General features: G+C 19.1%; 1 protein-coding gene across 1 annotated transcript; it reads left to right on the top strand.

Annotated features, from left to right (window-relative positions):
- Positions 1-1,759: 1,759 nt before the first annotated feature.
- On the top strand, positions 1,760-2,331 carry HO133_003955 (uncharacterized protein; the record flags this gene model as incomplete). The annotated part of the gene is made up of 2 exons (XM_037294876.1): positions 1,760-1,820; positions 1,868-2,331. 2 exons carry the CDS (start codon positions 1,760-1,762, stop codon positions 2,329-2,331), a joined length of 525 nt encoding a protein of 174 aa, XP_037148923.1.
- Positions 2,332-23,342: the final 21,011 nt, after the last annotated feature.

The raw sequence follows: 23,342 nt of genomic DNA, 5'->3' as shown, positions 1-23,342 counted from the left end.
AATTTATTATTTAAAAAAAAAATTTATCTATACGATTTATCGATCTTAATAATATTAAATTAAGATTCTTAATTTATAGCTATTATATAGAAATCTTTTTATAAATAATTAGATATTATAGTTAAGCTATTAATAATCTTTTATTCTAAAATTAATAAATAGACTAAGCGAGTAATTTAGAATATAAAGTATTAACTTCGAATCTATTATAATTATATATAAAACGACTAAATAGAATAACTATTTATTATTAAATTCGCTAATAATAATATTATCTTAGCGATTATTAATATCTTATCTTTTCTTATAAATAAGAAATTTTATTATTAAATAAGCTTTAGCTTAAATATTATTAATTATAAGATTATTTATAAATATTTTAATATCGCTTAGATAAAAGATATTATAAATTATATAAAATAAATTTTTAAGTATATTAGAAGTAATATAAATCGCGCTTAAAAGACTATAATTATATAAGTTAATAAGTATTAATAAAAGATTATCTTTTAAATAAGCGATAAGATCTTTCTAAATAGTAAGAATATTATCTTTAATTATCTTTCTCGTAAATTAAATTATAAGAGACTTAATCTATTTAAAATTATAAATTTTATAAAAATCTTATATTATCTAGAACTTCTATTAAGTATAAGAATTTATAATATCTTTTATCTTAATCTATTAAGTTTCGCTATAAATAACCTCTTATTAGAATAGATAAATCTATTATTAAAATATATAACTATAAATAGTTAAATGGAATAAATTATTAAAGAAATATTTATATCTAAATTAATTAATAGTCGTCTTAAGTATAAAGTTAAGTGAAAGGATTTTAATAATAATCTCGTTTAATATAATGCGAATAACGATAAATTCGAAAATTACTAAGATCTAATAGACGACTTTTATAAGTAATATTTTAAAGAGTCTTATCTATAGATCGAAACTATCGTTTTTAATTAAATTAAAATTATTCGATATCTTCGCAATGGCCTTATTTTTTCAGAAGCCGAGAATCGATCTCTTAGATTTATATCGATTAAAAATCATCTTATATAAAGTCTTTCGCGCGAGATTCTCTTACTAGTATAAATCTAAAGATCTTTCGAAGCTATATTAATATATATATAAATAACGCTATCGCTATTATAAGATATAATTAATATAAACTAAATAATATATTATAGAGAAATCTATATCGAAGTTATTTAATATTGATTAAAGCTCTTAACGTCTATAACTCGATTCGATTTAATTTAATTTAAGAGCCTTTAATTAATTACATCGTATTATTTTACTAATATTTTATTCGCTTAAATATAAATTCGAAAATTACTACTATTTATCTCTACGCTTATAAATATTATTTTTATTATACTATATTAATTTCCTCTTAACTAATGTTATGAGATGTCTCTGGGATACTCATAGGGCCACTAGCGTAGGCTTGGCACCGCATATATCTATCTGCAGATCACATAGATTAATCAATATCTTTTACAACACACACATATATGAGTCAAACCATAATGATTCCTTAACAATTGGTAGCAACACCTGAAGATCTATATCCATAGACCAACAGGCGTCACATCAGACGTTTACGCAAAGCCTGCATCAACACCTAATAGTGCAACGCTCCAAGCCGGACCTCCAACACACTCGCTATCATCGAGTACCTTTTGACACCGTCCCATCGATCCTTTCACTAGGCCTGTCGATATCACAATGCAAGCATTCCTGCAGACCCTACATGAGCAGTACCGCACCGAGTACTACGGCCCATAGTATACAAGAGAATGCTACCTATAGAAGTACGACGTTAAGGCTTAAGAGTATATTTAATTGGCTAGCAAATCAGACCCTCAATTCTTCCTACCGCAAGCCAAAATCCTTCAAGACCGAGCGGCCTACATACGTCAAGAATGGGCGAGACAAGAGGCCTTACAAGCCAAGCAGACAGCCACTCAGCCAGAGCACTCAGTCAAGCAAGAGGAGGAGCAATGCAGTACGGAGAATATCGCGGAGACAGTCAGCAACAGCAGTGACACAACAGGTCTACTCTCCACGGTCTCACATCAATCCACTCAGCCAGTGCAAGAGGAGGAACTACAACAGGCGAATGCGGAGAACACTGCGGAGAATACTGCGGAGAAACCAAGCGACAACAAGGCCACCATCAGCAAGAACACGGCTCAGCTCTCCACAATCCCACGTCATATACTCTCCACGATTCTACGTCAAATCACCACTCAGCAGGCGGAGAACGACACTACAATTTGGCCTACTATCTCTGCGTGCCTTAACAATATCACATTGATATAGTATATCACTGGAATGACGTTATAAGAGGAGGATCTACTGCGACGATCACAGTCAATTAGGCCTCTATAGGAGGAACATCGGACGATGCATATTTGGACGAATTGAAACCGTCCGATATCTTGCTCCGACAGTCATTTCATCATTCAAAAGTTTTCATTCCAGCAGGAGATTTCGTGGGATGCACACCACTAATTAGCCCGGTGTCTCCATTCCTTTCCAGCATTTCGAAAACTCACTCATTCATGCATGCATACTTCTTGCCATGAGGACATGGCATTTCTCTGTTTTTTGTGGGCAATTGTCATGAGATGCCTCAGGGATACTCATAGGGCCACTAGCGTAGGCTTGGCACCGCACATATCTGCCTGCAGACCACATAGATTAATCAACATCTTTTACAACACACACATATATGAGTCACACCATAATGATTCCTTAACAACTAAGCTCTCTATATATATTTATATCTCGATTAATAATATTATTATAGCGTAAATATAACGAGCTACTATTATCTTTAATATCTCTTATAAAGAAAGATATAATACTAAGATTCTCGAATATAATTATTTCTTTATTTCTTTTATTATTTTTCAGATATTAGATATATATATATATTTATTTTTCTATCTTTTTACTTATTAATTATAAGATATAATTTTATAAAGAGAGAGAAATAGTATTATAAGCGTATTCTATATTAGTATATATAATAGAATAAGATAGAGCTAAACTAGAAAATCTTAAATTTATATATATAGTTAATTATAAATTCGAGGTTATTACGCCTTTTAGATAGACTATCTAAGTTAGCTCGCTAGCCCTTTCGAGTCTTCTTATTAAAAATTTATATATAGAAGTCTTATACTCTAAAATAACCACCTTTCTACGAATACTATTTCTTTATAATTTCGTAAATTATAGAGCTTAGTATACGCTTTCTAACGCTATAAAAATAATAAAGTTTAATCTACTATTAATAAATTAAATTAATATTTAAATATTATAGTTATATTAAACGCGTTCGAAATCGAATAATAATTCTTTCATCTATTTATATAATTATATTTCTTCTATAATTCTATTAATTTACTAATTAAGAGAAGAAGTAAGAGAAGAAACTATAATAGATAAATGCGGAGAATATTACGAAGAAATTAAGCGGTAATAAGACTTTTAATATTAAGAATACGACTTAGCTCTTTAAGATTTTACGTTATATTAATTATCTACTTAGTTAATTACTTAGCTAGTTATTTAATTTAATACTCTATAAAAGAAGAAGTAAGAGAAGAAATTATAATAGGTAAATACGGAGAATATTACGGAGAAACTAAGCGATAATAAGATTTTTAATACTAAGAATACGACTTAGCTCTTTAAAATTCTACGTTATATACTCTCTACGATTTTATATTAAATTATTACTTAATAAGCGAAGAATATTATTATAACTTAATCTATTATTCTTACTATATTAAGAAATAAGAGAAGAAATTATAATAGATAAATATAAAGAATACTACGGAGAATATTATAAAGAATACTGCGGAGAAACTAAGCGATAATAAGATTATTATTATTAAGAATACGGCTTAGCTCTCTAAGATCCCACGTTATATACTCTTTATAATTTTATATTAAATTATTATTTAGTAAGCGAAGAATATTATTATAACTTAGTTTATTATCTCTATTATATTAATATAATACGAGTAAAGACCTATAAATTAAATTCATAATCATTTTTTTGATTAGGGCTGTCGAGTAAATTTGATAAGCGGTCTTTACTTTTAGTAAGCGATCTTTAATAAACGATATTTGAATTCCTTACCTTTGAAGAACTATAAGACCAAATTTTAAAATTCTTTTTTTATTTGAAAGCCTATATTACGTTCTATAATTTCAAAAGAGAAATCTTAAAATTTTAATAGAAAATAAAAAAGTTATTCTAAAATCAAATAATGTACATCTGTTTCTTAATCAGGGCTGTCGCGCGAACTTTAATAAGCGATATTTTTTTGATAATTGCGGACGCTAATTTATTTATTCGCGATAACTTAGTCGATCTAATTAAAGAGCGTAATAACTCTAAATTAATAATTAGCTATATATATAAATTTAAGATTTTTAAGCTTAGTTCTATCTTATTCTTTTATATATATTAATATTACTATAATAACGTTATAAGAGAAGAATCTACTACGACGATTATAGTTAATTAAGTCTCTATAGAAGAAATATAAAACGATATATATTTAAATAAATTAAAACTATTCGATATCTATAGCTATTTTATTATTTAAAAGATTTTACTATAATAGAAGATATTATAAGATTTACACCACTAATTAATATATTATCTCTATTTCTTTTCGATATTTCGATACTTCTTACTATAAGAATATAACCTTTCTCTATTTTTTATAGATAATTATTATAGATTAATTCTTTATACTCGATATCTTCCTAATTAGATCTTAGCGCGCCTCTCTCTATATATATATATCTATATATAATATAGATTAAATTAATTTTATAGTAGTAGAAGTAGATTAAAAACGTATAGTAAGCGATTAGAGTTCGATTTAATTTAGAACTAGAGCTAAAATTCGATTTAACTTAAAAAAATTCAACTTTATAAATTTAATTTATAGGCCTTTACTTATTCTTAATATATTACTTAATTCTCTTATCTATTTAAATCTAGCGTATCTTAATACAGATTTTATCTACTATTTAATATCTCTCTTTTATCTATATAATTCGATATCTTAATTATCTTATTTAATATATTTATATTAATATTATATCTATATTAATTCTAATAAATAATATATATTACGATATAGTATATCTATAATATTATATTATAAAATAATATATATATAAGATATCTAAATTAAAATTTCTATATTTAGAAGTATAAGTAACTATTCTAATTATTATTCTAGTTAACGACTATCTCTATTCGATAAATTTAATATAATAATTATTACTATTATAATTATTTCTATTATAGCTACTATTATTATAGCTATTACTATTATAACTATTATCGAAATATAATCTTCGCGTATTTTAGTTATTATATTTTTTAATTATCTAATTTTATACTATATTTAAAATCTAGTCTCGAAGAGATTTAAAAAATTAATTCGTTCGTTTTATATATTATATATCTAATATTTTAATAGCTATTACTATTATAACTACTACTATTATAACTATTATTATTTATTATTAAAATAGTTTATTATTATATAATAATTATAATAGTAATAGTTATAAGTAAAGATCTATAAATTAAATTTATAATTATTTTTATAATTAGGGCTATCGAGTAAATAGATAAGCGCTCTTTAATGAGCGATCTTTGATAAGCGAACTTTGATGAGCGATATTTGAATTCCTTGCGCTTTAATAATTATAAGACTAAATTTAAGAATTCTTTTTTATTCTAAAAGCTCATATTTCGTTCTACAATTTAAAAAAAAATCTCAAAATTTTAATAGAAAATAAAAAAGTTATTCTAAAATTAAATAATGTATACCTATTTTTTAATTAGGGCTATCCGACTATATTTTTTTAATAGTTACGAACGCTAATTTATTTATTCGCGATAACTTAGTCGATCTAATTAAAGAGCGTAATAAATTTAAATTTATAATTAATTATATATATAAATTTAAGATTTTTAAGCTTAATTCTATTTTATTCTATTATATATATTAATAATAATAATATTTATAATAGTAATAGCTATTAAAATTTCAAATATATAATATATAGAACGAACGAATTAATTCTCTAAAATCTCTTCGAGATTAGATTTTAAATATAGTATAAAATTAGATAATTAAAAAATATAATAATTAAAATACGCGGAGATCGAAAATATAATAGCTGAAATACGCGAGAGCTATATTTTAATACTCTTCTATAGTTATACTTTTAGTTTACTTAATAAGAAATAAAGCTATATATAACTCTTATTAACGATAAAGACTATTTTAGTCTAAAATAATAATAAACTATTTTAGTCTTAATAATAAACTATTTTAGTCTTCGATAATAATAGACTATTTTAGTCTTTTAATAATAGATTATTTCAGCCTTTTAATAATAAACTATTCTAGTCTTTTATAGACTATTTTAGTCTTTTAATAAGAGATTATTTTAGTCTTTTAATAAGAGGCTATTTTAGTCTTTTAATAAGAGACTATTCTAGCCTTTTAATAAGAGGCTATTTTAGCTATAATAATAATAGATAATTTTAGTTATAATAATAATAGACTATTTTAGTCGTAATAATAGACTATTTTAATTTTAATATATATATTATTCTAGTATAATATATCTTCTTAACGTAATATCTCTTTCTAGAGTAATATAATATATCTCTAGAGTATAATAGTCTTTTTAAATAATAAGAGTAAATTATAATACTCTATCTCGAAGTAATATAGTTATTTTATATAGAACTTATATACTATACTAGTATATATCTTTATTATCTATAGTTCTTCGCGATATTTCTCTTTACTACTATTTTATTATTTAATAATAAGAATTCTTTATAATAACGAGAGTTTTTTACGATAATATAACGATATAATTATAACTCTATATTTAAATTAATCTTATAGAAAGCTAATATTATAGCGACTTAGTCTATATATTCTATAAATTAAGCTTATAATCTATTAGAATTTTAGATATATAATATATAGAACGAACGAATTAATTCTTTAAAATCTCTTCGAGATTAGATTTTAAATATAGTATAAAATTAGATAACTAGAAAATATAATAATTAGAATACGCGGAGATCGAAAATATAATAACTAAAATACGCGAGAGCTATATTTTAATAATAGCTATAATAGTAATAGTTATAATAGTAATAGTTATAATAATATTAATTATAATAGATAGCTATAATAATAATAACTATTATATCGAATTTATCGAATAAGAATAATCGTTAATTAGAATAATAACTAGAATAGTTACTTATACTTCGAAATATAGAAATTTTAATTAAGATATCTTATATATATATTATTTTATAATATAATACTATAGATATATTATATCGTAATATATATCGTTAAGATTTCGAATTCATATTAAAAAAAGAATATAATATTTACTTTTATTTATATTATATTCGAGTACGATATAATTAATATATATAAAAGAATAAGATAGAGCTAAGCTTGAAAATCGTAAATTTATATATATAGCTAATTATTAATTTAGAGTTACTACGCTCTTTAATTAGATTAACTAAATTAATCTAATAGCTCTCTTATATTTTCTTATTAAAAATTTATATATAGAAGTTTTATACTTTAAAATAACTAGCTTTCTACGAATGTTATTATTTTATAATTTTATAAATTATAGAGCTTAATTTACGCTTTCTAACGATATAAAAATTATAAAGTTTAGTCTATTATTAATAGATTAAATAGATATTTAAATATAATAGTTATAGTAGTTATATTAAACGCGTTCGAGATTAAATAATAATTCTTCTATCTATTTATATAACTATTCTTTTTCTATTATTCTATTAATTTATTAATATAAATATATTCATTCTCGATATATTACTAAATACTTTAGATATATATACTTCTTTTACTCGCCTCTTAGAGCCTCTATTAACGCTCTTAAATTACTTTTTAACGAATTCGCTATTATTAATAATCGAGGTCGTAAGCGAGCTTAATAGCTATCTATTACTATTTATAAACGCGTTAGAAAACTCTTAAAAAGAGTTTAAATAAATTTATAGCTATCGTTCTTCTCTATATACTTCTCTTAAATTAGCGATAGTATTTTTTAATTTAGCGATGCTATCTTCTAAAACGCGTCTTTCTTCTTAATTCGTTTTTTATTATCTTATTTTAATTATATTTCTTAGTCGCTTAATTAATACTATTTATTCTATTAGCTTAGTAATTTACTTAATTAGATTATTAGCTAATTAATTAGTTATCTACTTAATTAGTTACTTAGCTAATTACTTAGTTTAATACTCTATAAGAGAAGAAGTAAGAGAAGAAATTATAATAGATAAATGCGGAGAATACTATAGAGAATACTATAAAGAATACTACGGAGAAATTAAGTAGTAATAAAATTATTATTGTTAGAAATACGGCTTAGCTCTTTAAGATCTTACATTATATTAATTATTTACTTAATTAACTATTAAGCTAGTTACTTAATCTAATACTCTATAAAAGAAGAAATAAGAGAAGAAATTATAATAGATAAATGCGGAGAATATTATGAAGAAACTAAGCGATAGTAAGACCCCTAATACTAAGAATATAACTTAGCTCTTTAAGATTCTACGTTATATACTCTCTACGATTCTATATTAAATTATTACTTAATAAGCGAAGAATATTATTATAATTTAGTCTATTATCTCTATTATATTAAGAAATAAAAGAAGAAATTATAATAGATAAATATGAAGAATACTATAGAGAGTATTATAAAGAATACTATAAAGAAATTAAGCGATAATAAAATTATTATCATTAGAAATATAGCTTAGCTCTTTAAGATTTCACATTATATACTCTCTACGATTTTATATTAAATTATTACTTAGTAAGCGAAGAATACTATTATAACTTAATTTATTATCTCTATTATATTAATATAATATATTACTATAATAACGTTATAAGAGAAGAATTTATTACGATGATTATAGTTAATTAGATCTCTATAGAAGAAATATCGTAAGAGAAGAAATTATAATAGATAAATGCGGAGAATACTATAAAGAATACTACGGAGAATACTATAAAGAATACTACGGAGAATACTATGGAGAATACTGCGGAGAAATTAAGCGATAATAAGGTTATTATCGTTAAGAACACGGCTTAGCTCTCTAAGATTTCACATTATATACTCTTTATAATTTTATATTAAATTATTACTTAATAAGCGAAGAATACTATTATAACTTAATCTATTATTTCTATTATATTAATATAATATATTACTATAATAACGTTATAAGAGAAGAATTTACTACGATAATTATAATTAATTAAATCTCTATAGAAGAAATATCGAATAATATATATTTAAACGAATTAAAATTATTCGATATCTTACTCTAATAGCTATTTTATTATTCGAAAGATTTTACTACGGTAGAAGATAATGTAAAATTCACACTACTAATTAATATATTATCTTTATTTCTTTTCGATATTTCGATACTTCTTATTATAAGAATATAATCTTTCTTTATTTTTTATAGATAATTATTATAAATTAATTCTTTATACTCGATATATCTTTCTAATTAAATCTTAGCGTATCTCTCTTCGTATATATATATTTATATATAAATTAAAAACGTATAGTAAGCGATTAAAGTTCGATTTAACTTAGAGCTAGAGCTAAAATTCGATTTAACTTAGAAAAATCCAACTCTATAAATTTAATTTATAGGCCTTTACTTGTATTACTTAATATAATATATTTTATAAAATATATTATATCTTTTCAACTAGTAAATAATATTTATATCTTAAAAAAATTAAAAAAATATATTTATATTTTATAATTAAATTAAATTAATAGTATTATTTTTATAAAGTAGATATATACTTAATAGCGATATATCTTTTAATATAATATTAATTATAATTCGTATATATATAATATTATTATTTATTAAACTTATTAATTTAATAATCTCGAAAGTTTAGAAAATTCTTAATAATTTATTAATTATTAATTTAAATTAATTTAAATTATTAAAATAAAGTAAAGATAAGACTTCGCGAAGATAAAACTACTAGTCGAAAAGATATAATTAGTATATATAAAAGAATAAGATAAAGCTAAACTAGAAAATCTTGAATTTATATATATAGTTAATTATTAATTTATTAGATCTACGCTTTTTAGTTAGATATCGCGAGTAAATAAATTAGCGTTCGCAATTATTAAAAATCTATAAAAATCTATGTATAGAAGTCTTATCCTCTAAAATAATCAGCTCTCTACGAATACTATTTCTTTATAATTTAATAAATTATAGAGCTTAGTGTGCGCTTTCTAACGCTATAAAAATAATAAAATTTAGTCTACTATTAGTAAATTAAATAAATATTTAAATATAATAATTATAATAGTTATATTAGACGCGTTTAGAATCGAATAATAATTCTTTTATCTATTTATATAATTATTCTTCTTCTATAATTCTATTAATTTATTAATTATAAATAAATTCGCTCTCGATATCTCTCGTCTAAATGTTACTAAGTATCTAAAATATATATTTCTTTTATTTATCTTTTAAATCTTTTACTAACGCCTCTAGATTATCTTTTAACGAATTCGCTATTACTAATAATCGAGGTTATAAGCGAGCTTAATAGCTATCTACTACTACTTATAAACGCGTTAAAAGACTCTTAAAAAGAGCTTAAACGAATACGTTCTCTTTTATATACTTCTTCTAAGTTAGCGATAGATGAATTAAATTAATTTTTAAATATTATAGTTATATTAAACGCGTTCGAGATTAAATAATAATCCTTTCATCTATTTATATAATTATTCTTCTATTACTATTCTATTAATTCTATTAATATAAATATATTTACTCTTAATATTCTTATACTTAGTTAAATAAGAGAAGGAACTATAATAGACGAATACGAAGAATACTACGAAGAATATTACGGAGATAGTTATTAGCAGTAATAATATAATAGACTTACTCTTTATAATCTTATATTAATTTACTTAGTTAATATAAGAGAAGTTATTATAATAGGTAAATATAAAGAATACTATAAAGAAATTAAGTAATAATAAGACTTTTAGTATTAAGAATACGACTTAGCTCTTTAAGATCCTATATTATATACTCTCTATAATTCTATATTAAATTATTACTTAGTAAGTAAAGAATATTATTATAACTTAGTTTATTATCTTTACTATATTAAGAAGTAAAAAAAAAGAACTATAATAAATAAATGCGAAGAATACTATAGAAAATACTAGAGAGAATATTACGAAGAAATTAAGCGTTAATAAAATTATTATTATTAAGAATACGACTTAACTCTCTAAGATCTTATATTATATACTCTTTATAGTTTTATATTAAATTATTACTTAGTAAGCGAAGAATATTATTATAACTTAATCTATTATTCTTACTATATTAAGAAGTAAGAGAAAAAATTATAATAGATAAATACGGAGAATATTACGAAGAATACTATAAAGAATATTACGAAGAAACTAAGTAATAATAAGATTATTATTATTAGAAACACGGCTTAACTCTTCAAAATCTCACGTTATATACTCTCTACGATTCTATATTAAATTATTACTTAGTAAGCGAAGAATATTACTATAATTTAATTTATTATTCTTACTATATTAATATAATATATTACTATAACCTCTATAGAAGAAATATCGAATAATATATATTTAAATAAATTAAAATTATTCGATATCTTACTCTAATAGCTATTTTATTATTTAAAAGATTTTACTACGATAGAAGATAATATGAAATTTACATTATTAATTAATATATTATCTTTCTTTCTTTTCGATATTTCGATACTTCTTGCTATAAGAATATAATCTTTCTCTATTTTTTATAGATAATTATTATGAATTAATTCTTTATACTTGATATATCTTTCTAATTAGGCCTTAGCGCGTCTCTCTTTATATATATATATTTATATATAGATTAAAAACGTATAGTAAGCGATTAGAGTTCGATTTAACTTAGAACTAGAGTTAAAATTCGATTTAACTTAATAAAATTCAACTTTATAAATTTAATTCATAGGTCTTTACTTATATAATATAGAATATTAATCTATTATATTATACTCTAATATAGTATAAAATATTAATATTTATATAATTTTATATCTAATGAGATATTCTACGATATAATATATCTATAATATTATACTATAATATAATATATATATGAAATATCCCGACTAAAATTTCTATATTTAGAAGTATTCTCGTTATTATTCTAATTAACGACTCGATAAATTCGATATAATAGCTATTACTATTATAGCTATTACTATTATAACTATTATTATTATAACTATTATCGAAATATAACTCTCGCGTATTTTAGTTATTATATTTTCTAGTTATCTAATTTTATACTATATTTAAAATCTAATCTCGAAGAGATTTTAGAGAATTAATTCGTTTATTCTATATATTATATATCTAATATTTTAATAGCTACTACTATTATAGCTATTACTATTATAACTATTACTATTTATTATTAAAATAGTTTACTATTATATAATAGTTATAATAGTAATAGTTATAATAGTAATAGCTATAATAAATAGTTATAATAGAAGTAGTTATAATAGAGATAGCTATAATAGATAGCTATAGTAGAGATAGTTATATAATAGAGATAGTTATAATAGTAATAGCTATAATAATCGTAGTTATAATAGTAATAGCTATAATAATAATAGCTATTATATCGAATTTATTAAGTTATTAATTAGAATAATAACGAGAATACTTCTAAATATAGAAATCTTAGTCGAGATATCTTATATATATATTATATTATAGTATAATATTATAGATATATTATATCGTAAGATATCTTATTAAGATTTCGAATTTATATTAGAAAAATAATATAGTATTCGACTCTATTTATATTATACTCGAATATAATATAATATTACTTAATATAAAATATTTCATAAAATATATTATATCTTTTCGATTAGTAGATAAAACTTAGAAAATTATATACGAAGTTTAAAAAGTATAATTATAAATAAAAAAAGTACGTAGAATTATTAATTATATATATTTAAACTATTAGTCGAAAATATATAATATAATATAATATATTAATCTATTATATTATACTCTAATACGATATAAAATATTAATATTTATATAATTTTATATCTAATATAATATGAAATCTTAGCGAAATATACTATAATATAGTATATCTATAATATTATACTATACTATAATATATATATAAGATATCTCGATTAGAATTTCTATATTTAGAAGTATAAGTAGCTATTCTAGTTCTTATTTTAATTAATAGTTATATTTATTCGATAAATTCGATATAATAACTATTACTACTATAATTATTACTATTATATCTATTATTATTATATCTATTATTATTATATCTATTACTATTATATTTATTACTATTATATCTATTATTATTATATCTATTATTACTATATCTATTATCGAAATATAATCTTCGTATATCTTAGCTATTATATTTTTTAATTATCTAATTTTATATTATATTTAAAATCTAGCTCTAAAGAGATTTAGAGAATTAATTCGTTCGTTTTATATATTATATATCTAATATTTTAATAGCTATTACTATTATAACTATTACTATTATAACTATTATTATTTATTATTAAAATAGTTTATTATTATATAATAGCTATAATAGTAATAGTTATAGTAATAATAGTTATAATAGTAATAATTATAATAGATAGCTATTATATTAAATTTATCGAATAAATATAATCGTTAATTAAAATAATAATTAGAATAAACTTTTAAATATAGAAATCTTAGTCGAAATATCTTATATATATATTATATTATTATATAATATTATAAATATATTATATCGTAGTATATATCGCTAAGATATCGAATTTATATTAGAAAAATAATATAATATTTAACTTTATTTATATTATATTCGAATACGATATAATATTACTTAATATAAAATATTTTATAAAATATATTATATCTTTTCGACTAGTAATCTAAATTAAATAATAGATTATATATATTAATTATATTATTATTAGATAGATTTCAAAGTTTATATATTAAAGAAAATATATAAATTATATTCGTTTAGATAATAAAGAAAATCTTAATTTATATAGCTTTAAATTTAATTAATTCGCTTTAAATTTAATTTTTATATTAATTATATTTTAAAAAGTTATAAAGATAAAATTAGTAAGTAATTTTAATAATATAATTATTAAGGTTATAAGTATAAGAAGTAAATATATATCTCGAAAAAGTAGTTTTATAAAGAAGAAAGATATTTCTTTATATAGTTCTAATTAATTAATTAATATATTCTAGAAAGCTATAAAGAAACGAAGAAAGTAATTATACGTTAAATTACGCTAGACTAAGTTACGCTAAATTATAAAAACGTAATAAGTTACCTCCTTCTTATAAAAGCTATTTTATTCTTAAGCTTTTTCTTAAACTAGATTAAATCTAAAATAGATATTAAACTAAGAAAAGAAAAGATATAAAAGTTTAGAAAAGATAATTAAGATAGATATTAAATTAAAAAGAGAGAAAAGAGAAGATATAAAGGTTTAATAAAAGTATCTAAGTAAGACCTATATTTTCTTTCGAATAGATTTTAAATACTTTTCTTAATTATAGTATTCTTTTACTTCTTAAACTTTATAAAAGACTTTTTATTATCGATATAAATAAATAATAGAACTATTAGATCTAGATATTTTTTAATAAATATTTCTTATATATTATTTAAAGTTTCGAGAATTTTATCTAATAACAGTTTATTAATATTTTAATAATTCTTAATACTCTCGATATTATTCTTTCTATCTTTAACTTACTTATTATTTTATTTTAAAAAAAACGAAAGTTTTATAATATCTCTAATAACTTTTATTATTAGTATATATAATAGAATAAGATAGAGCTAAGCTTGAAAATCTTAAATTTATATATATAGCTAATTATAAATTTAAGTTCGTTACGCTCTTTAATTAGATCGGCTAAATTAGTCTAATAGCTCTTTCGAGCTTTCTTATTAAAAATTTATATATAGATATTTTATACTTTAAAGTACTTAGCTTACGATATATATAGTTTTTTTATAATTCCTTAAATTATAAAGCTCGCTTTACGCTTTCTAACGCTATAAAAATTATAAAATTTAATTTACTATTAATAAATTAAATGAATATTTAAATATAATAGTTATAATAATTATATTAGACGCGTTTAAGATTAAATAATAATTCTTTTATCTATTTATTATTCTTTTATTATTTTATTAATTCTATTAATTCTATTAATTCTATTAATTTTACTAATATAAATATAATCGTTTTTAATATCTCTCGCCTAATTAGAGCTTCTTATTAACGCCCTTAGATTATTTCTTAATAAATTCGCTATTACTAATAATCGAGGCCGTAAGCGAGCTTAATAGCTATTTATTACTATTTATAAACGCGTTAAAAGACTCTTAAAAAGAGCCCGAACGGATATATCCTCCTCTATATATTTCTTTTAAGCTAGCGATAGATAAGTTAAACTAATATTTAAATATTATAATTATATTAAACGCGTTCGAGATTAAATAATAATTCTTTCATCTATTTATATAATTATTCTTCTTTTACTATTCTATTAATTCTATTAATTCTATTAATTTTACTAATATAAATATATTTACTCTTAATACTCTCGCACTTAATTAAATAAGAGGAGGAACTATAATAGATAAATGCGAAGAATATTACGAAGAAATTAAGCGGTAATAAGACTATTATCATTAAGAATACGGCTTAACTCTTTAAGATTTCACGTTATATTAGTTATTTACTTAGTTAACTATTTAATTAATTACTTAATCTAATACTCTATAAGAGAAGAAGTAAGAGAAAGAATTATAATAGATAAATATAAAGAATATTACGAAGAAACTAAGCGGTAATAAAGATATTATCGTCAAAAACACGGCTTAGCTCTTTAAGATCCTACGTTCTATACTCTTTACGATTTCATATTAAATTATTACTTAGTAAGCGAAGAATATTATTATAACTTAATCTATTATTCTTACTATATTAAGAAGTAAGAGAAGAAATTATAATAGATAAATGCGGAGAATACTACGGAGAAACTAAGCGGTAATAAGACTATTATCGTTAAGAATACGGCTTAGCTCTCTAAGATCCTATATTATATTAGTTATTTACTTAGTTAGCTACTTAATTAGTTACTTAATTAATTACTTAGCTAGCTACTTAGCTAGTTACTTAGCTAGTTACTTAATTTAATACTCTATAAGAGAAGAAGTAAGAGAAGAAATTATAATAGACTAATGCGAAGAATACTATGGAGAATACTACGGAGAATACTATAGAGAAATCAAGCGATAATAAGATTATTATCGTTAAGAATACGACTTAGCTCTTTAAGATCTCACGTTAAATTATTATTTAATAAGCGAAGAATACTACTATAACTTAATTTATTATCTTTACTATACTAATATAGTATATTACTATAATAACGTTATAAGAGAAAAATCTACTACAATAATTATAGTTAATTAGATCTCTATAGAAGAAATATTAGATAATATATATTTAAACGAATTAAAATTATTCGATATCTTACTCTAATAGCTATTTTATTATTTAAAAGATTTTACTACGATAAGAGATAATATAGAATTTACACCACTAATTAGTATATTATCTCTATTTCTTTTCGATATTTCGATACTTCTTATTATAAGAATATAACCTTTCTCTATTTTTTATAGATAATTATTATAAATTAATTCTTTACACTTAATACACCTTCCTAATTAAATCTTAGCGCGTCTCTCTTTATATATATATATTTATATATAGATTAAAAATATATAGTAAGCGATTAGAGTTCGATTTAATTTAGAGCTAAGACTAAAATTCGATTTAACTTAGAAAAATCTAATTTCATAAATTTAATTCATAGGCCTTTACTTATACTTTTATACTAAATTAAGAATAAAATAGTTATTTAATAAATTCTTTTCGTTATCGTTAATAGTACTATTAGCTTTCTTTATATTTTTAAAAAAGTATTCTTTAATAAGTTAATCTTCTTTTATATATATATAGTTATTATAAATATTTATATTCTTAACTTTTAAATTTAAATCTAAACTTTTAATAGTAATTAATTAGAAAGTTAATTTCTTTTTAATTATTATCTTATTATTTAGATTCTTAACTTTTAACTTCTTAGCCTTCAACTTCTTAATAATCTTTTTTGAAAATTTAACTTTAATTATAATATTTTCTTTCTTAAATCTCGTTTTATATATCGAAACTTTATTATTTTTAAATCGTTTTATATTAATATTTAATAACGATATTATTTATTTCTAAATTTCTAATAAAATATTTCTAATCTTTTTTAAAGAATCTATTTTCCTTATAGCAATTTTTTTTAGCTTTTTTAAAGTTATTTTTAAAATTCTAAATATAATAAAGATATTCTTAATAAAGATTATAATTATTATATTTTATAATTTTAATATAATTACTAATATCTCGAGAGTAATCGCGTTCTTCTTCTTTATCTCTATATATCTATTAAATTTTAAATAAAATCTTATAGTACTATTTAATTTCTTAATCGTCTTTTATATTTATTTTCGCTATTTTATTTTTTATAATATAGTTTTAATATAAATCTTTACTCGCGAAGATTTAAGATTAATATTTATATCGTTAAAATTTAATAATATATTTTATTTTTACTATTTTAGTAATTCAAGTATTTAGAAAATTTATATTATAAGAAAAAATATTAATATCTTTATATATTTTCTTAATAAAAATAGCTTTATTTTAATAATAGTCTTTATTTTTAGATAGACACTTCGTTTAATATAAAATTAATTTAAATCTTAAAATAAAAAATATTCTTAAATAACGAGTTATAGAATTAAGAAAATTATTTAAATTTTAATAATAAAGATTTAGTAAATGAATTAAAGATCTTACTACGAATAAAACTAATAAAAATTTTAATTAAATTTATTTATTTAAGAGTTTTTAAGTATATAAAAATAATTTAAATAAAGTTAAGAAGAATAATTAAGAATATAATATAATAGAGTATTATAATCTTACTACTTTAAAAGTAAAGCTTCTTTTACTTTAAATTAAATATAATTAATTATCTTATTAAGTTATATAATATTTATTTAAAAGAATTTAAATTATCTAGAATATATTTAATTTAACTCTAGAGAATTAACTTTAAATAACTAAAATTCGCTATTTCTACTTTTTTAAATCTTAGATAAAATTATTAATACCTTATTTTCTTAGTAAAAACTTTTAAATTATTAAATTTTTTTTTTTTTTTTTTTTAAAGTAGAGTTATATTTAATTATAAAGTATTAAAAGAAAATATAATAGAATAAAAAAAAGAAATAAGAGATTAATTAAGTTACTTTACTTCGCGATTATAAGTTATAAAACCTTTTAAAATTTTCGAATTTTAAATTTTTTAAAATCTTTAAGATTCTTAAAATTTCTAAACTCGAGCTTCTATATAATAATATATTAAAAAATATAATAAAATAAAATAAAATAAATTTATAATTCAATAGCTTAATAAAGTTTAAAAATTATACTTTATTTAATATTTAGTCTAATAGTATATTAATAATATAAGAAATTATTTTTATACTATAGACTTATATAAATTTTTTAAATTTTTCTTTTTTAATACTTTCTTTAAAAGTATCTTCTATACTTTAAATCGTAGTTATAAATTAAATTCTTCACGTTTTTTAAATTCTTTACTTTATCTTATATATTATAATTTTTTTTCTAATTTTTCTATTTTATTAGATACTTTATAGTATCTTTCTTTATCTATAAATCTAAAAAGTGAATTTCCGTACGATTTTCGCCGAGTCTATATTATAAGTATAATTTAGTTTATTAAGTAGACTTTATTTATATTTAACTCTTTTTACTAGTTTAGTAATTAAATATAATAAACTTTATATTTAATAAATTAAGATAGTATTTATTTAAGTTAATTAGATTTTAAAGTAATTATAAACTATTAATTTAATAATATATATCTAAAAATTCGAGAGACTATATATAAGATAGATTTTTTAAATTATTCGAGTTAGATAATATTATTAATAATAATAATATCTATTAAAAATTTAATTTAACTAATTAAATATATATTAGAAAGATTTTTAAAACTATTTAAGTTAAATAGTATTATTAATTATAATAATATTTATAAAAATTCTAGATTAGCTAGTCTCGCTAATAATATTAATATTTATAATATATTTAAATTAAATAATATCGTCGATTATAATAATATCTCTAGAGTATTTAATTCGAATTAAACTCGATACCCCTAGATATCTAGTAAAAGTTATTAATTTAAGATTTATCGCGATATCTTATTATAATATTAATAATATTTATAATCTCTAAGATATAGATTTTTAAATAATTAGAATTTTAAGCGCTATAGCGATACTTAATTCTCTATTAATTCTTATTTAATTCGCTTAGTAGATAAAGAGACTAATTCTTTCTATTCTATTTACTACGCTATATATTCTTTATATTTTTCCTTCTTATTTAATATAACTTTATTAATTTATAAATACTTATTCTCTTTATAGATTATTTCTTCTTTTATTTACTATAGTAAAGCTATAAACGATATATTAAAGTTTAATCTTTTTTATCTATTCTTTCTACTTATTAAGATATAAAGTATTTATATTTTAAATTTAGAGAGATTTAAGTTTTAATTATTATTTATTAAATCGATTTTTTTTTATTTAGTTATTTTATATATTAATTATTTCTTAATAGTTCGCGAGATTCTCTTATTATCTTTAATTAAACTTAAATTTAATCTTTTAAATAATTTAGTATTAATAAATCTTAATATAACTTCTTTTAAAGCGCTTATAAAGCTTAATTTCTTAATAATATTATTTAGCGAATTTTTATATAAATTATTTAATTTAGAGAATCTCTATATCTTTTTTATTAATCTAGAGTATATCTTTAGAATACGCTATTATAATATATAGTATATAATAAATTTTTTCTATTATTTTATATCTCTTTAGAACTTCTTAATATATTTATATATTTCTAAAAAATATTATAATTATATAAGTAGTAAAATAATAATAAAGAGCTTATCTTCGATTTTCTTATTATTTTATCTTTTAATATAAAAATATCTAGAATTATAATTCTTTAAACTATAATAAAGAATAATTATTATAAAAATTATAATATTATTAAATAAAAATAATTAAAAATACTTACTTCTTTATCTAAATTTGAGAAATACTCTTTTATTATAAAAGAAAATTTTATATAATAATATAACTATTAATTAAAATAAGAAGTATTTCTTATTTTAAAGACTATTAGTTAAAGAAGTTAATTAATCTAAGTTTTATAAAATATATTATATTCTATCTATTTTATAAATCTCGATATATAAATTAAAGATTTATTAATAAGTCGCTAATTATTATCTTTAAATCTTTAAATAATAATATTATATAGATCTTAAGATAAGATTAAATAATATTTCGAATTTTCTTTATTAGAGTTAAATAAAAATTATCTATATAATTAAAAAGCTATATTCTTATTAGAAAGAGTTTAAAGTATTAATAGTAATAATTAATTAAAGATATTAATATCTTTCTTATCTCGAAACTTATAGATTAATTATTAATACTTTATATAAATCGAGTATTCTTATAAAGTTATTATCTTTAATTTCTTTATATTTTAATTATTATTTAATTAAACGCGTTAATATAATACTTTAATTAAAAACTTAGCTTTTAAAGATCTAAATATTTAAAATTTTTATTAATTATAATTATTATAAATAAGATAATTTTTATTATTTTAAATATATTAAGATATTTTTTTTTAATATTATAATCGCGCTCTTCTAGTTATATTAAATTATTCTAAAATATAATTTAACGATTATCTTTATTTAAGTTATCTTATAAAATATAATTTATATATCTTTCTTTATTCTAATCTATTAATAATATATAATTTAATATTATTAAAAATATTAACGAAGCTTTAAATTTCTTTATTTTATTTAATAGATATATTAATAAGGGGTTTAAACGAGCTATATACTAGTAACGCGACTTCGATATAATAATATCTAATAACTCTATTTAGTATAATACTTTTTAATATTAAATTATTTATAATAATTTAATTATTATTTTACTATATTTAAAATATATACTTATTCTTATATCGAAGCTCTATATAAAGTATTTTAGCTTTATTATTATAAAGGCGATTTCTCTTAATAGATTATTTTCTATTTTAATTTAATATATATTTATTAATCTAGATATTTAATTATATAGTATATTCTTATTTTATCTTATTAATTTTAATTCTTTATCGCTAACGAGGATTATTTTAAATTCTATAATTTATATTAATTAGTTTATATCGATATTATTTAATTCTAAAACTAATTAATTAATAATTAATATTATTACTCTTTATTCTAGATTTAATAATTTTAATACTTAATTAAGATTTAAATAAAAGTTTTTCTATCGCTTTCTATTAAGATATTAACTCGATAGAAGATATAGATTAAATAAGAATATATCGAGTTTACGATCTTCGTCTTTATCTTTAATTTTAAAAGAGAAGATCTTTTCTAATATCTATAATAGTATATAAAATTAAGAGAATATTATTAATATTAAGAGAAGCTTTATTATATATAATAATTATAATTATTAATAACTTCTTTATCTTTTATAAATTAATAAAATTATTTAAGAATTTATTATTATCGTAATTAAATACTATATATATATTCTTCTTAGACTTATATATTCTATAATATTTAGATAATTTAAAATCTATTTATTTATATTTTTTAATATATCTTTTTCTCTTATTAATTTTCTTTATTTTATTTACTTTCTATTAATATATAATTAATAATATCTTCGCGAATAAGTAAATTATAATTTATATTTTCTATCTTTTTAACTTTCTTCTTTCTTCTAGCGTTTTTAACTCTTTTTATTACTATTCTCTTTTTTATATTCTATTTTAAAGTTTTTATAATCTCTATAATTCGAATATAATAAGCTTACTTAATAGAATATAAAGTATTATAAATCTTTTATTATTATTAAAAATTAGAATAAAATTAATATTAAATATTAAAGATAATAATAAATAAAATATAAAAGTAAATATATTTAAATAGATAAAAAAATAAAAGAATAAAAGAAAGTTATTAATTTAAAAAGGGGGATTATTAATTAATATATTTTTAACTTATTTAAATTAAAGCGCGTTAAATTTCTATTTAAATTCGACTATCTATTTAATTTAAATATCTTATTTAAACTAAATAATATTTTCGCTAATAATTTCTATTTGAATTAGATAAATTTTCTACTAATAATTAACGTTAAATTAATTATTACTTATTATTAAATATTATTACTCTAATTATACTTTTCTATTTACTTCTCTATTCTCGAGTATTTTTCTATAAATAATATCTATTTTAATATATATAATTATAAATCTTCTAATATAAATATTTATCGATAATAATTACTTCGATATATTAATAATATATTCTATCTTTTAAATAGCGTTATATATAAAATTATAATTTACGTAATTATTAATAACGATATTATTATAAACTTTATAACTATTAAAGATAATATATAATTCTTTTTAGCGACTTAAAGTTATTTTATATATAATAATATATTTCTACTATAATTAATATTATCTTTTTATAATCTTTATTAATAGAATATAGAGATTAAATATTAGCTTTAACGTCTTTTATATTATCTCTCTCTATTTAATAAAGATCGTATATTTTTTTTAATTAAAATCTATTAAAATATAGTCTATAAAGAAAACTTATATTAGCGAATTTTCTAGAAATTATTTAAATTTAATATTATTAAATAACGCGAGGTACTAGCTATATTAAAAATAAAGATTTTATATTATATAAAGCGTAAAAAGATATTTAGAGAAAATAAAGATTATAAATTATTTTAA

The sequence above is a fragment of the Letharia lupina genome (assembly GCF_014066315.1).
Source record: "Letharia lupina isolate WasteWater1 chromosome Unknown contig_19, whole genome shotgun sequence".
NCBI lineage: Eukaryota > Fungi > Ascomycota > Lecanoromycetes > Lecanorales > Parmeliaceae > Letharia > Letharia lupina.
This window is presented reverse-complemented; position numbering and strand designations above follow the sequence as displayed.